The 17,857-nt window shown below is 35.7% G+C and overlaps 1 protein-coding gene across 1 annotated transcript in view; it reads right to left on the reverse strand.

Annotated features, from left to right (window-relative positions):
• Positions 1–311: 311 nt before the first annotated feature.
• Positions 312–17,857, reverse strand: part of LOC149542938 (Peroxisomal membrane 22 kDa (Mpv17/PMP22) family protein) — a 92,621-nt gene continuing 75,075 nt past the window's right edge. The window contains exon 6 of the mRNA XM_089797874.1: positions 312–833. Coding sequence (XP_089654000.1) covers positions 785–833 — 49 coding nt within the window. The 3' untranslated portion in view covers positions 312–784. The remainder of the gene's footprint in view (positions 834–17,857) is intronic.

Here is a 17,857-nt window from a genome sequence, read left to right on the forward strand (position 1 = left end):
GAATTTTAAACATATTTCATTAATTGTGATATGTATCATTGGATGGTGCAAGCAAAAAGAAAACAATTCCGTTTATCGGGCATTAGAATGCACCACAAGTAAATTGAAAACATTGAAAGGAAAGATATTTGCTTCTGTGGGTAAGTTCCTATGCATAGCTTAAAAACTGACAACATTGCATTAATGTGTGACAAGCAATTTCACTTATTAGTAATAGTTATCCCTACAAGAAAGCAATGTTAGTCATTCGAGAAATACATAACAACCAAAGTTGAGTAAAAAATTAATTTGTGCTTAATTCTCAAAAGACATTTTTACTGCCAATAATCGTCATTCTATCTGTTAGTATTGGATTGAAATAATATGCAAATGACACGTTACAAGAAATCTTTATGATGCAGGGGACAAAGTCACATGCATTATGCCTCTATCTCATGTATTCCAGTTTAAGGTTGCTTTGTCAATTTTTTTTTTAAAATGGGCTACCAAGTCCAGTTGGTATTCCCTCTTTCAAGACATCATGGAAGACAAGTAGACAAAGAATAGAGATAAACTTCCAATCATACCATGAATGCAGTGCAAAATAGAAAGAAATTGTCCAAGTTTTAAAACAGGGAAGTACAACAATTTATAGCATTTATCCTCGTAAAAAATCCCTGTTTTGTTGTGTATTGCTCTATTCAATTTTTTTGATCAACTCTCCAATACTTGGAATACATACATTTGTCAATGCATGTGTGTCTTACCAGCTGTGAGAAAAGTTGCTTTCTAAACAACCTTTTATCTAAGCAAGCTTAACCAAAGAACGAGCTCGAAGTTTCAAGAAGATACTCCTGCAATATCCATAATCTTATTTGAGATGATTGATTTACCATCATAATCTTATTTGAGATCAATTGATTTAGCATTTGTCATGATAAATAAATAGAAAAAACTAAAGGAAACAAACAAAATCAACTGTTGAATCAATATGCTGCTAGTGTACTATGTACTCAATTGAAAGGTGAAGTGTGATATGTACTCGATTGAAAGGTGAACAATATTTAAGCAAACAAATAAAATTATTCCAAAAGACAATTCTCATGACTAGTCCACTTTATAAGACCAGCTGTTTTAACTAGTTCAAATGTAGCACCTCTAGATCTTGAGCCACTTTATAGATATCACGTCCCCCTTAATGGTCAAAAACAAGAGGAAGCCAACAGTAAAGAAGTGACAATCAAAGGTTTTCAAATAACAAAAAAACATTGATGAACTTCTACATCAAAATTGATTGTGGCAGCTTTGTAAAACATTGGCTGAAAAAACAATCCCCCCCTTAGATCTAACAGATGCAACCGAACAATACTTATGCATGGCTGAGTCATCAATAGAAAGAAATGTGACAAGAGCAACCCCTTGGCACAGAGACAACCATTAAAAACCTGTTGAAATATTTAACACTCTAAGACAATTATTAAGCTTCATTGTCCAGGTGATAAATGACCCACAACCGCACAAATAGATCAACTTAGGTTAGATTTTCTTGAGTCTGAACATGAGACCTGAATGTATGACAAACAGAAAAGAAAAGTATTTATTTGCAGGTTAAAGACCTCATTTGGAGTAGCAGATTCAGTGCAAAATTTTGGACAACTTTTTGCAAGTGCAAGTCAGCTTAGCTTGTCATTCTTGCTAAGCCCAATTCATGGTAATAGAATTCTCGTATATGTATGAGATGTCCCAACCTCCAACAGAAAACTCCAAATGCCATGGTTAGCACCCATATTACACAGCTTTGAAGACACAGAAACACAAACAACAAAAGCCTACAACATAACAAACTGAATACACTCTAAAAATGCTTCACATGCGGTCAAGCGCTTGTTTATGTTTTGTACCTCTGGCTCTCATCATTCAGATTGTGGTGGACTTGGCCAAAGCAACCATGCCACCATAATCATTATTAGGTCCCCTTTAGCATTCTTTAGGTCCATACATCTAAGACTTGGACATCCAGATTCCATATGCACCAAAATTACTTTCTACATTCCTGTCTTAACTTCTTTTTCGTCTTTCCTTAAACCTTCCAGCTCATTTAGGTCCCTCGAACTACAGCTGCCTTGGACAATATAGTTCTATTTGCTATTAATTAAAATCTAACTGCACAAGACCAACTAATACTATCAGCCTTTAGGAATCTTCGTCTAAAATTCACATTGTATATATTTAGTCTAAAGTCCATTTCCAGCACCAGAAAAGGACTAGTTTCATTCCTTTTTCAGTTTCTGGATTCTGGAAATCCTACAAATGGTTCACTATATCCCATTAAGCAAACAAAATAACTTAAACTGAACAAACAGCCAAGCACAAATAGGACATGGTAACTATAGTTTTGGATATTCATGAGAGGAATATCTCCAATATTGGAGTGCCAACTCCATCACATTTAAGTTCCTTTTTGCACTCTGTTGTTCTTCTTGTGTCTTTATTTTGATCGTTCTTTACTTCCATGCATATTTCTTTGTTTTCTTAAATGCACGCTTTGATGAATCTCCACCCACTTTGCCCAATTAATACATTCCTGTTATACTTTGAGTGTATAATAAGAAAGGTCTTTTAGCTTTATCTCAGCTCCAAGTGTATATATTTTATTCAATCTGACATAAACCAGTCCACCATTATATTCCTCACATATTCTATGTTAATATATTCTTGGCATATTAGATCCCAGGGTTATTCTCCAATTCTTTTGATAATTAGTTACCAAAGCCCAATTAAACCCAAATGTATAAATCATCATGGCATGAGCTTATAAAGAAAAACAAAAACCCATCAACATGCAAACATACACAAAATTGCATGCAATAGAAACAATATCTGCTAATACAAGAAAAACAACTCTGAATATCAACACTTGTTAAAACTCATGGCACTTGATGAAGAGGATGGCTATTAAAACTATGAATAGTGTATAATAAAAATAAAGAATATCTCAACATTAACCTTGAGCACCTTAATGAAACTCTTAGACAAATAGGTTCCCTACTATAGTGCCTCCGCGGCTGCATTTTGTCTTGTGTTATTTTGATCCGAGCTAGACTCTTGATGTGGTTCTGTGACTATTTGTATATGATTAGTTTGTATTGGCATTGTGAGATGCACCTGGTTTCTGTTACATTCTTTTTCTTTTACCTATATCACTATGGATGAAGATGATAGATTATACATATGTTTCAGTGATGATCATATATGCATGATGTCCCTGCTATGATGTAACATTAGGGTATAAGATGATATCTAGTTTATTGTATATCTGAGGAAATTTTGGTTATTTTGATCTTACTATATGATTCATGTGATTCACTAACATTTGTATCAGTGGTTATTGAGATGTTTCGGTTAATTCACTAAGGTATGAGCCAGTAATCACCTAGATTTGTGCCTTATTATGTTAGTTATTATTTGTTTCGGGATTTAATTGATATATGCTCTATTGCCATGAAAATGCTATAATATGCTTTGACTAAAATGAGATGATTATTTATGATGTTTATTGAGTATTAAATATGAAAAAAATGGTTTTGTAATACAAATACATAATGAATGATTATGCTGCTAAAACATCCTTTCATTCGTTGCATTATGGATTATTATATATCTTTATCTATGTGTGTGTGTGTGCTTCAGCTATTTATATTGTGAGCACCTACACTTGATGTGTTTATGTTGTAGTGTAAACAGGTACCACACGTCGACTCCACTTGGTTCCACAAGTTTGAGTGTGTCTTACCCCCGACAGAGGCACAAGAGATAGTTACATTGACCACTCATGGTTTTAGCCAATATTGTCCCTGCATGGACAATGTATTCATAATTGATATATTACACCTTCACTTACCATGTGGATTAAGTATGTACCTTCATTAATGTGATAGACCACCATCTACATGCATCTATAGTTGATGCAATTGAGTTATAATTTAAATGCTGATTTTAATTATTACGTGGTTATTTTTTATTTACAGGTAAATTTGTTGGTTAGAATTGATAAAAATAATCTAGTGGAGTTATTGGGAGATCATGGTCTCTGAACATCGTTCATGTTTGAATCAATGCCTGTGTGTGTTGAATTGGTGCATGTACTTGTCATGTCTCTCTCATGCAGATAAATGTTTGCATGTGCCAAATTGGTGCATGTGTTCTTCAGCATCTCCATCCCGAAGATCAACATCTCTGAGTCTCAAGACTAAGGCACTATAGGAAGCATATGCTAGTGACCGGTATCTACGCTCCATGAATTGAAGTCTGCATCAACCAACATCTCTATCTACTTTGGCATCTCTATCCACTTTCCTTTGTAGGATGTTTTGACATGCCATATGTTGACATATGTTTTAGCTTTCATCTATGATAATTCTTCTTGGTTCCACCAATTAGAACGCAATGAACTTGTATGATTAATCATCATGGGAACACTTCCCTTTGGTGTAAAAAAAAATCTTTGTTCAAAAGGATTTAGAGGATTAATTTAGTCTCCTCTATTAGTATGTCACGAGTTATTGTCGGCTTGGCTCTTTGTAGCACATTGCACATTGTCTAAGCTACTATTAGGCGATCTCATAAGCATGTGTATTTCGTTATGCAAGTGTGTTAAATGGAACTCTTGGAGGTTTGTAAAGACTTTACTTGTGCGCAATCGTGTGGAAATCATTGTTATGTTTATAGCTTGCTTATGCATGTTAAATGTTATGTACGTATGCTATTGATGTGCATGCCTTATGTTTCTAAAAATAAATTATTAGTGTATGTGTTTTGCCATGTTCTGAGGGCTCCATGGCGAGGCTTTACACCTAATGAATAACATGATTAAACAAACATAACACATTCAAACCCCAATCTTCTTTAGGTATGAGTTTACCCTCACTTACAACCACCCAAATTTATTCGATTTTTTATATACCTACAACTACAATTGACCATGGCTGAAAGCATCCTACAAATATCATTCATCCATGGGTGCATTACGAACTCCAACTAAGCTAGCTCAAGCAGCACCCTCTTAGTTACACAACTACACATTTAATTAGTTCTATCCCTATTTAAAAATCAAATGTAAAAACTAACATGAATTGCATAACCCAGGTAGACACAACCCATGATGTTTCATATAATGAACTAAATGCCAAAAGTACCCAATAACCAAATATTGCATACAAGAACTGGAACTAATAACCATAACAAACTTAGGCAAGAGCCTACAACACAATGGTAACTTGTGAGCCTCTCATGTGGAAGGTCTTGGGATCAAGTCTATTCGAACTTAACACAACAATAATTAATTTCAACAAATAATAATTAATCTAGGCTTCGGCCCATTATCTGTCAAAAAAAATAAACATCACTTTTTCATTTTCAAAAATTAATTAACTGCAACAATAAAACTTCAAAACTTAATGATCCACAACAATAATACAACACAAATGCAAGGAACAAAACACAGACACATGATTTACGTAGATAAACCACCAAAAAACCACACTTGCAAGATAAACCACCAAAAAATATTACCTATATAAATCTTCTTATGGGAAACAACTTACTTCATTAATATGGCCTTTTTTGTGTAACGTCCCCAATTTTAAAGCAACTCAATTAAATTAATTAATCAAGTGGTCCCAAAAATTAAATGATATTATTGTTAGCATGTTTTCAGCATCTGAGTTTTAATTTTGTTTAGAAGGAATCTTCTCAATTTCTTTCATCACATTAGAATGGTTTTAGGCTAATCAAGTTTTTGTAAAGCATTGCAAAGAATAAGCATTAGACAGGATAACTGAACTTAAACTTCGAACCTCATAGTTCAGGTTCAAAGTTCAAAGTTCAAACGCTCATGGTTCGAGATCATGGGTTTAATAGTACAGGTTCAGGTTCAATTTCAAAGATCAAGTTCACTTGTTCAGAAGCTCAGGTTCGCAGGTTCAAGTTTGAAGGTCCTTCAGGTTCGAAGTTCAAGAGTTCAGCAGTTCGAAAACTCAACTAGTTCAATAGTTCAGAGTTATTCTTCAAACTATCAGGTCAACAAGTTATCATATTTAACTTAAACCTTGAACCACACATTTCAAGGTTCAAAGTTCAAACTGTTGGTACAAATTCAGGTTCAAAGTTGCAAGCAGCGCAATGGTTCAATTTCCAAGGTTCAACCAATTCGAATGGTTCAGCTAGTGCAAGAGTTTAAACAGTTCAAAATCACCAAGGTTCACGGTTCATGAGTTTAGAAATTTAAGAACTCAATTGGTCCAACAATTCTGAATTGGTTTACAAAACTTACAGGTTGAAAAGTTATCATTTTGAACTTCAACCTTGAATCACATAGTTCAAGTTCACTGGTTCAAAAGTGCAGATCCGAGTTCAGATTCAAAACCCAAATGTGACTCTAGATCCCCAAACCATGAATGCAGTTCAAAATTATCATAGTTCAAAAAGTTCAAGTTCGTAGGTCCAAGTTTGAAGGTTCAAAATGTGTAGGTTCAAGTTCGCAGGTTCAACTGTGCAGTTTCAATAGCAACAACCTATAACTACAAATTTTCTAAAACTTGAAAAATGGGTGTCAATGTAGGGGGAATAACTTTTAGCTCCACCATTGAATCTTTCTGATTTTTGGATATGTTGTCGAAAATCAAAATTTATAAATAATCAACAGTGTGATTTGTGAAATATAGCCAGATTCGGAAGTTATAATGGATTGTATAAAGGTCTATCAAGTAGACCAACAACCATGATTTTGCTAAAGCCAGCAAAACAGTCATGTTGCGGGGGATATAACTTTTAATCGTACCGTTGGATTGAGCTAAATTTTGGATATGTTTGGGACAATCTAATTCTCTGAATCCTCTCCAAGCCATTTAGCAAAATTGGTCATAGATCAAAAGTTCTGAATGTTGGAATGCAGCATTGTCTAAACTGCCAATGACAGTCATAAGATCATAACACTACTTTGTCACCAGCATATGCCACCTGTCCAAGAATACAGATGGTATTCATTTTAATTTGGTAGACACATTTCCTATTATCTATGTAACTTTAAGATGGGTGAAATAGTAAAGTTTTATAAACCGATGAGAGGAAGACTATTTACGGGAATCAGTTTTAATAACTGAAAAAGAACTTAAGAGAGGAGTTAAATATGCCAGAGAGAGACGGATTAGTGGTTCTTCTTCTTCTTTTTTCTGCAATTTGTGTGGCTATAGGAAAGAGGAATTCTTTCTAAAATGTAAATGGTAACAGAGGGAAATAGAGGGATTGGGTTTATATTTTCTGCATTTTTTACTGTAATGGCTGTACACAAATGATCTTGTGGTCACTTTGTGATATTCAGAAATAAGGATGAATTTATATTGCAGATTGTGTGGTTTTTAACTTTGTATACTCATTTCTCATAACTAGGATTGATCGTATGGTTGTCTTTTTTGTGTTTCTGAATGTCTTCTTACATTATTATCAAGTATGTATTGTATCTAATCGTGTGATTTACATATTGACATCTTGCAAAATAAAATGTTTAGTTTCTCTCATTTCCTTTGTAATGTGAAAGACCAAATAGGCAGTCTTGTGGCTATTTATTCATCTTTCTCTTTTTCTGTAAAACTTATAATCACATTCATCCCATAGTGATGGGTGAATGTTAGAAAGCCTCTGTGTCTTCTAATAGAAGACATAACCAGTTCATTGTAAATCTTTCTAGGAGGGAGTTGTACCTAACAATTCAAAGGAGGGTTATCAATCCAATGACAACTCATCCAATTGTTAGTATTGTTTGTTATTCGTGTTGGGCATCTTGAGTCATTCATTTTATCTCTTTTTGAAGGACAAATCTGTTTACTAACAGATTTTTGGCGATTCTACAGGGGAGGCAGAAACAAATACTAGTGCTTAGTATGTTTCCTCGGTCATTTCAAATATCCTTGTGTATGTTAGATTGGCGACTCTATTGAATATCATGCTCAGTACAAAAAGTATGAGAAAGAGAAAAAGACCAAATCCTACCATTCCAAAAATTCTTGTGATGGATGATAAAGAATTGCATGACATCTGGGACTACTACCAGACTAGTACTTCAAAGGCTGTTAGAATGAATATAAGCATGGAGGATGATCATGTATCCATGCTCGTGGATAAGTGTTTGTGTGAGGTTTCATAAGTCGAAGGATTTAGAAGAAGAAAATTTGCTGCAAACTCACAAAGAAAGAGTATCTAAGCTTAGACGAGAATTGCAAGATGATGATGACGAAGTGGTGGCTGCCCCTAACTCTTTTTGCTCTCAAAATCTTTTGGTCTTGAATGAGAAGGAAGTCCAACCAAGAAAGCATTTCCGCAAAAATCCCACCACTGAAGAATTTAATGATGCAAAAGATCAAACATTCCAATAACTATGGGATGCCTTAAAGGGGAGTAAATGTGAAGCTAAAAGGAAAAAGTTGCACCCTTCTGAAGATCACCGCTCTTCTCTGCTGCTGAAATGTGTGCACAAAAGGTATTCTGACCTTAAAAACTTCAAACAAGAGACTTGTGTTGGGGCTGGAAGAGTAAAGAAACAATCTGAAATGAATGAATCAGCACCTTATATCTTCTCAATTTTTGGAGAAAAGGATCTTGGGTCAGCATTAATTCAGCCACCTGTGTCTTGGGATCATAATCAGGAGGAAAGAAACTTATATCGGGCTGAAAGTGCAAAGCTTGAATCATTTCCATCATGCATGGCGGCTGAGCAAGAAGAAGAATTAGTGCCTTTCTTTTGAAGAAACAGAACTTCCAACCAAACATAAGAATAATAAGTCTCAGCATGATACCAAGACTCAACAGGACAAGGTTGCTGGAATGGGGGAAGATGTATCCATTTGTGACATTGAAGGTATGAATGCACAAACATTTAAATCTGTTGATAAAAATTTAAACAAGATAGTGTCACAAGAAGAAGAAAATTACACACAAATAGATAGTTTCTTAGTTGCTGCTGATAAAGATATGGATAATCTATATTTTCAGCCTGCATATTCCCTCGTTGAAGACCCTTGTCATATCAAAAATGAGGAGGCTTTTTCTTTTGAGTCTCATCCCATGGCCATAGAGAATAGCTTGCACAAGTCACAACCAATAACTATGCACTTTAAGATTGATTGTGAGACTAATCTGCATAAAGGTTTCCTATCTTGGGTGATGCTCCTACATGTCCAAGTGAAGAAGGAACATTTTAAACAAGATGTTACAGCAGTAAATGAGATAGAAAAAGATTTTAAGAAGTTGGGAAATAAGATTACTTGGGGAGAGCTTAATGCATTATACCTGCCTATAGGATTTTGTGAGCACATCACAATCAGGGACAATCCTCTTTTCCAGCTATATGATTCTCCACCAAATGATGAAGATCCCATTTCGTCTCTTGGAATGGAGAATGCTAAAATGAATATGGAGCAAGGAGAGGATCAAGTTGTCAATGTATTGCAGCCCCACGAACCATTAAAAGTTTCAGCAAAGATATTGTCTCGAGAAGAAGAGGTTGTGCCTCAGCTCTTTCTAGCCATTGAAGAAAGAAATGACCCTATCAAAACCTCAGAGCATTGTTTTCTTCAGCCAGAAGTGGAAAGTTTTAGTTTTGAAATACTAAAGGTTATCTTAAAGATGAGAATTATCAAACTTTTGGTTTTGATGAAAGAGTACATAAAGATGATTATCTATACTTGGAGGTTTGTAACCAACCAATTGTAGAATCTTTTTATTTTGAAAATGGAGCTTGCGCTGATGATAAAGTCAAATCGTGTTTTGATAGAGATTCTTCTCATTCTGAGATTTTAGTTAAAGAAGAAAGGCCTGAAATAAACTTTCAGGACCATGATAGCTCAATCAAAGTGTTGCAGCCCCATGAAATGCTCAACAATTTCTGTTATGCTTTTCATGATGAAGAAATTGTAAATCGGTTATTATTATCCATCAAGCAAAATGGTTTCAGCACAAAGAATTCAGGTAAAAATCCTTCCCGAAATCTTATCAAAGATAATGAATTTTTAGACTTCGTTGTGAAGGGGAGTGAAATCTTGTTAGATAAGTTGGATTCCACGCTTCATAAGGCTTATGTTTATTACATGGTTAAAACTGAAGATTCTTTTATCAAGAAGGGCTTTGATGGTAGTGATAGTGAGAAAGCTGTAACTTTTACCTCAGAAATTATCATGACTTATTTCTTTCAGCTGGGAGTTGTGAGTTGCCTGAAAAACATAATACATAAGGATTGGGAAAAGTTTGAAATATATTATGAGTCTTGGTTGTTTGGACCTAGATATTTGCTTGCAAAGTGCTTGCACACAATTGGTTTGGCCTGCAATGATGAAGAGTTTTCCCAAAGGAGGTGGTATCCAGTTCTTTCATTCAGACACTACCTGCTGTTCAGAAAAGGCTCATTTCTCTCAGCTTGTAAAAGGTTTTGTGTAAGTATTCCTTGTCTCAAATTCTTTTGGTGGGAGTTTCCTGCCATTGCATATATTTGTAAGTAGCTTTCAGCTCTAAGTTTTTGCACTGTACAGTTTAGTTTGCTAGTTCTTTGGCTTCTTGTTAGTTTAGGTGTTTTGCTGTTGCCCTACTTCCCTTTGCTCATTTGTAAAGCCTCTCTTATTTCTCTATTCTACTTTGAGTCTATTTCCCAATGGTTAAAGTTTTAAACACTGGTCTTATATCACAGATTACTGGATTCTCTCAATCCCTTGTGCTCCATGTCCCCAGTCAAAGCCATCTGTTAGCCTGCTTTCAGCATCTGAGTCTTAAATATTTTTAAAAGGAATCTTCTCAATTTATTTCAACACAATATACTGGTTTTAGGCTAATGATGTTTTTGTAAAGCATTGCAAAGAATAAGCATTAGAGAGGGTAACTGGACTCTAACTTCGAACCTCACACTTTAGGTTCAAAGCTCAAAGTTTGAAGGCTCATGGTTCGTGATCGCAGGTTCAATAGTACAAGTTCGGGTTCAATTGCAAAGTTCAAGCTTCAAGTCTGAAGTTCAAGTAAACTTGTTCAGAAGCTCAAGTTCACAAGTTCAAGTTTGAAGGTCCAGAATATGCAGGTTCAGGTTCGAGGTTCAAGAGTTCAGCAATTCGAAAACTCAACTAGTTCAATAGTTCAGAGTTATTCCTCAATCTTTCAGGTCAGGAAATTATCATATTGAACTTGAACGTCAAACCACACAGTTCAAGGTTCAAAGTTCAAAGTGTTGGTACAGATTCAAGTTCAAATTTGCAAGCAGCGTACAGATTCAAGTTCAAAGTTGTAAGCACCCCAATGGTTCAATTTCCAAGGGTCAACTAGTTCAAATGGTTAAGCCAATTCAACTGTTTAAACAGTTCAGAATCACCAAGGTTCAAGGTTCAGGAGTTCAGTAATTTAAAAATTCACTTGGTCCAACAATTCTGAAATAATAAAACTTATAGGTTGACAAGCTATCATATTGAACTTGAACCTTGAACCACATAGTCCAAGTTCATTAGTTCAGAAGTGCAGATCTGAGTTCAGATTCAAAATCCAAATATGACTCTACAATGCAGTTTGAAATCATCATAGTTCAAAAAGTTCAGGTTTGCAGGTTCAAGTTTGAAGGTTCAAAATGTGATATTGCTATCAGGATTTAGCTGTGTGATTTTGAGTCAAACCCATTGACCCATGTCTCATTAGTAGTGATTCAACATGAATCCATCTCTCATTAGACACTTAGCACTCATTGGATCTAGGTGATGCTCACAGGGGTGAAGCACCAGGACTTCCCGAGAGTTCACCCATCCCAGTACTACTCCACCTTGAGCATGCTTAACTACAGAGTTTCCTCCATGGTTAAACCCAAAGCTTGCAACCCCATTTGCAAAACCTTCACCAAGTATTGTGCCTTATGAACCATTCATTAGAAAGCCCCTTAAGCTCATCACTTGATAAGTAGCAGATAATTTCCACAGCAAGTCAAATTGTGATATTGCTATCAGGATTTAACTGTGTGATTTTGAGTCAAACTCATTGACCCATGACTCATGAGTAGTGATTCAATATGAATCCATCTCTCATGAGAATAAATGGAACACTTAGCACTCATTGGATCTAGGTGATGCTCATAGGGGTGAAGCACTGGGACTACCTGGGAGGTCACCCATCCCAATAATACTCCAACCTGAGCGTGCTTAACTATGAAGGTTCCTCCATGGTTAAACCCAAAGCTCGCAACCCCATTTGCAAAACCTTCACCAAGTGTTGTGCCTTATGAACCATTCATTAGAAAGCCCCTTAAGCTCATCAATTGATAAGTAGGAGATAATTTCCACAACAAGTCAAATTGTGATATTGCTATTAGGAGTTAACTGTTTGATTTTGAGTACAACTCATTGACCCAAGTCTCATGAGTAATGATTCAACATGAATCCATCTCTCATTAGAATAAATGAAACACTTAGTACTCATTGGATCTAGGTGATGCTCACAGGGGTGAAGCACGGGGCCTTCCCGAGAGGTCACCCATCCGAGTACTACTCCAGCCTGAGCGCGCTTAACTACGGAGTTTCCTCCATGGTTAAACCCAACGCTTGCAACCCCATTTGCAAAACCTTCACCAAGTGTTGTGCCTTATGAACCATTCATTAGAAAGCCCATTAAGCTCATCAATTGATAAGTAGGAGATAATTTCCACAGCAAGTCAAATTGTGATATTGCTATCAGGATTTAACTATTTGATTTTGAGTCAAACGCATTGACCCATGTCTCATGAGTAGTGATTCAACATGAATCCATTTCTCATGAGAATAAATGGAACACTTGGCACTCATTGGATCTAGGTGATGCTCATAGGGGTGAAGCACCAAGACTTCCCTGGAGGTCACCCATTCTAGTACTACTCTAGCCTAAGCGCGCATGAGAATAAATGGAACACTTAGCACTAATTGGATCTAGGTGATGCTCACAGGGGTGAAGCACCGAGACTTCCCTGGAGGTCACCCATTCTAATACTACTCCAGCCTGAGCGCACATGAGAATAAATGGAACACTTAGCACTCATTGGATCTAGGTGATGCTCACAGGGGTGAAGCACTGGGACTTCCCAGGAGGTCACCCATCCCAATACTACTCCAGCTTGAGCACACTTAGCTACGAAGTTTCCTCCATGGTTAGACCGAAAGCTTACAACCCCATTTGCAAAACCTTCACCAAGTATTGTGCCTTATGAACCATTCATTAGAAAGCCCCTTAACCTTATCAATTGATAAGTAAGAGATAATTTCCACAACAAGTCAAATTGTGATATTGCTATTAGGATTTAACTGTGTGATTTTGAGTCAAACTCATTGACCCATGTTTCATGAGTAGTGATGGAACATGTATCCATCTCTCATGAGAATAAACGGAATGCTTAGCACTCATTGTGTGGGTTCAAGTTGGAAGGTTCGACTGTATTGTTTAAACAACAGCAACCTGTAACTACATATTTTCTAAAACTATAAAAAAATGGGTTTTAATGTGGGGGACATAACTTTTAGCTCCATTGTTGGATCTTTCTGATTTTTGGATATGTTGTCCAAAATCAAATTTTTTAAATAATCAACGGTGCAATTTGTGAAATATAGCTAGATTCAAAAGTTATAATGGATTGTATAAAGATCTATCAAGTAGACCAGCAACCATGGATTTGCTAAAGCCAGAGAAACAGTCATGTTGCGGGGGCATAACTTTTGATACTACCGTTGGATTAAGTCAAATTTTGGGTATGTTTGGGAAACTCTAATTCTCTGAATCCTCTCTGAGCCGTTTTGCAAAATTGATCACGGATCAAAAGTTATGAATGTTGCAGTGTAGCACAGTCTTAACTGCCAATGACAGTCATAAGATCATAACAACACTTTGTCACCAGCATATGCCACCTGTCCAAGAATACATATGGGATTCATTTTAATTTGGTAGACATATTTCCTATTATCTATGTAACTTTAAGATGGGTGAAATATTAAAGTTTTAGAAAAGAGATAAGAGGAATATTATTTACGGGAATTTGTTTTAATAACTGAAATTAAACTTAAGAGAGGAGTTAAATATGCCACAGAGAGACAAATTGATGGTTCTTCTTCTTTTCTGCAATTCATGTGGCTACAGGAAAGGGTAATTCTTTCTTAAATGTAAATGATAGCAGAGGGAAATAGAGGGATTGAGTTTATATTTTCTGCATTTTTTACTGTAATGGCAGTACACAAATGATCTTATGCTCACTTTGTGATATTCAGAAGTAAGGATGAATTTATATTGCAGATTCTGTGGTTTGTATATTCATTTCTCCTGATTAGGATTGATCATATGGTTGTCTTTTTCGTGTTTCTGAATGTCTTCTTCCATTATTATCAAGTATGTATTGTATGTAATCGTGTGGTTCACATATTCACATCTTGTAGAATAAAATGGTTACTTTCTCTAATATCCTCTGTAATGTGAAGGGCTGAATAGGCAGTCTTGTGGCTATTTATTCATCTTTCTCTTTGTCCAGTTTGTAAATCTTATAATTGCATTCATCCCATAGTGATGGGTGCATGTTAGAAAGCATTTGTGTCTTTTGGTAAAAAACATAACCAGTTATTTAATTCATTGTAAATCTTTCTACGAAGGAGTTGTACCTCACAATTCAAAGGAGGGTTATCAATCCAATTGCAAGTATTCTCTGTTCTTCGTGTTGGGTGTCTTGAGTCATTCTTTTTATCTCTTTTCAAAGGACAAATTTGTTAACTAACAATTATAAAGGACTTCTTTAATTAATTAATTTAGTTATAGAAGGGGGCACAGATTATAAGATAATAATAATAAAAGAATCATTTAATGTCAGCCTGTGACCTATTGTAACTTTCTACACATTTCTTGGAGGCCTTAATCAGGAGATGATTGGGCATTGTAAATCATCATGGATTGCATCTGAACTCTTCCTTATATTTCTGAAAATTGAAGGTTGAAATTGGTTTCTATGTGGTTTTGGAGGTGGATCATGGGCGCCATGCTGTGATCCAAATCTCAAGATTCTCAGTCTCCCTGCAAGCTAGCAAAATCGCCTGCTCTGATAGCACAATAATGTTCCATTTCAGATTTGGCACTTCACAAGCACGATTTCCACTGTACGACACCTTCTCCCCATAACACTTTCACCAACCCTTCCACCGTACAATACACCACCCATACGACCAGTAAACAACTCCATCCATACAAAATGACCATTGCATGGTCATTTTTTACCCATAAGACCCCAATCCACACATATGGTGATGGAGCACTAAATTTTGTAAAACTTTAGGGCCTCCATTTGAGTAGTGTTGGATACTTGATGAAGTCTCCTCACTTTTAAGAGTGATGGAAAGATGAGAAATGTGTTGGGATTTGATTACCCAAAATTGGCTTTTGATATGGTCCAATTCCAGAGTGGTGCTCTTATTTGGAGAAATTGATGGAAAGCAAGAAGAGACACAAACTACCATCAATGATGGAAACTCAAATCAATAATAGCGATTTTGATAGTTTAAGCTCAAAACAGATTGACGTTTTATGTAGTGATGAAAAGCATAAGGGAGGTGGAAAGGTCAAATTCCTCGTATAATATCATTGGTAAAACTTGCATATCACCATCTATGAAACAAAGGAGAATATACAGTAATGAGAATTGAGTAAGTTTGAATACATAGTATGAACAACACAAATATCACTAACAGGATTTATAGACTAGCGAAGGTTTCTTAATGCTCTTCTAAAGAAACTAATTCCTTTGTACAATGACCATGCTCCTAAAGAAAATCGCACCAATATGGAAGCCAACCGTTTCTACCTATTAATGCTACAAACAATTTCTAGAAGCCTATATTCCTCCATTGTGGGCTCTTGTCCTCCTATTGCACTACAAATGGTTGCTTTTAGAGTCCCACAGCAGTACTAAAACACGTCATTTGTGGAAATATGGCCATGATTATCTTCTGAGTCATCTATGATTATGTTGTGAAACTAAAGATTAAAACAGGTTGCATTCACACAATCTTCCGAGGTTGTAGGAGATGGTTGGAAAAAAGGTGCACAAAAAACCCGTGTCAATGATTATGTTGAGAAATGGAGGATTTGGAAATTAAAACGAAAAGAAGGCTCGAGCCATACATCTGACAAGCATATAGTTTGTTCCACGCCTTCAAAACGTCAAAGAAGCTCAAGGGAAAAGGTTTCGGTGAGTGAGCATCAGATCGATAATATCAAAACCCTCATCAAGTGGAGTCATAGCTTTTGAAATATCAAATGGTATAAGCTACAAAAAGTCTCACAATAAAACACAACAATAAAGCCATGACTGTAACGGCAAAATATACTACATGATCTCCATAATCGCATTTGTTTTGTGAAAGGAATAACTCAGGCATTCCCAAACCTAGAAAATCCAATAGATGGTCCAAAGCTTGTGGAGGTATTTAAGCCACGCCAGGAAAGAGGTGGAAGATGTGCAGTTAAAACAGGCCTAGTTAATATATTTTTGGCGAAGAGACAAAGAATCATACCATCAAAAGCATATGAGCTCCATCATATACACAGAAGGAGTAAAAGTCACAAATATATTATTAAGTTCGGCTATCATTAAAATAGATCCAATATGGTCCAATAGCGATTAATAGAGATAGGGATTAATAATAGAGATAGGAATTTGTTAATCAGAGGAGGCCTATTTTATTTTTGAAGAGGGATGACATTTGGAGTGAAAAGTCATATTTCGTTCTTATTAAAATATAAATAGTAGCAAGGGCCAAAGAACGTAGAAAGAAACTACAAGACATTTTCATAAGCAAAAAGGAGACACATTTATGTGAGGATTATAAAATATTAAAATGAAACTTTAATATGAATAAATAAATATTATATTATAATGATAAAAAGGATCTTTATTCGTTTTGTCAAGGCCGAAAGAATGAATTACAATTTTGATTTTTCCTTTGTGATTATGAAATTATTCCTAGCAAGCTTGTACTTTGGATTTTTGTAGCATTCTTTGTTTGATAAACAGGGAATACTGTGAAATATATTAAGTTTTTGCATCTCTATCTAATTGGACTTCCATCAAAGAAGCTAAATTCCTTTTGGACTAACATTGAATTGCATAAAAGAATTATCTATTGCATTTGGAGTATAGGGGTAGTTGGTGATATTTTAATATATTGTCTCATAAGGTTGTACATAATAACCTTCATTGTGGTTGATTCTATTGCCTGAATAAACCAAGCACTAGTCTTTCGAGTCATTGAAGCAATTATTGGATTCACAGTTGAAGTTAACAATTCTTTCCTATATCTCCTCCTTACAAGAATCAGCTCAATTATTACATAAACATTCAATCATATCAAAGCATTAATTTAATCTTATTTTGATCATGTTCAAGGATTTTGCCAACCTAACTCGCAATTTTAAATTCACTATAGAAAAGCTTCGAACCAAGTGATCAAGATTTGAGATAAAGGTTTACCCGCCTAGGTCTAGCGAAGCCTAAAGTGTGGGGGAATTGAAGTCATTCTTGTTCGTTGGCCAAAATAGATTGGGCAATTCTATTAAAGAATTGGCAAAGCTCCTAGATTTCCAATCTGTGGTTTTAGGAACCAACATATGGCTCACACCATATGTCACTTGGTACTTGGCAATAGAAGTCAACACTCAACAGTTGGCACTTGGCACACTTGGTAGTTATCAATTGGAAGTCAATGCTTAGCCCTTGGCAATAGACACTTGGCACTTGGCACATTGTGTTTGGTACTTGGCTAACACTTGGCACTCAATAAGTGCCACTTGGCGCCCGGCACCTTTCAGC

Source organism: Cupressus sempervirens, chromosome 8 (genome assembly GCF_028749045.1).
Source record: "Cupressus sempervirens isolate cs-2001-9-10 chromosome 8, ASM2874904v1, whole genome shotgun sequence".
Lineage (NCBI taxonomy): Eukaryota > Viridiplantae > Streptophyta > Pinopsida > Cupressales > Cupressaceae > Cupressus > Cupressus sempervirens.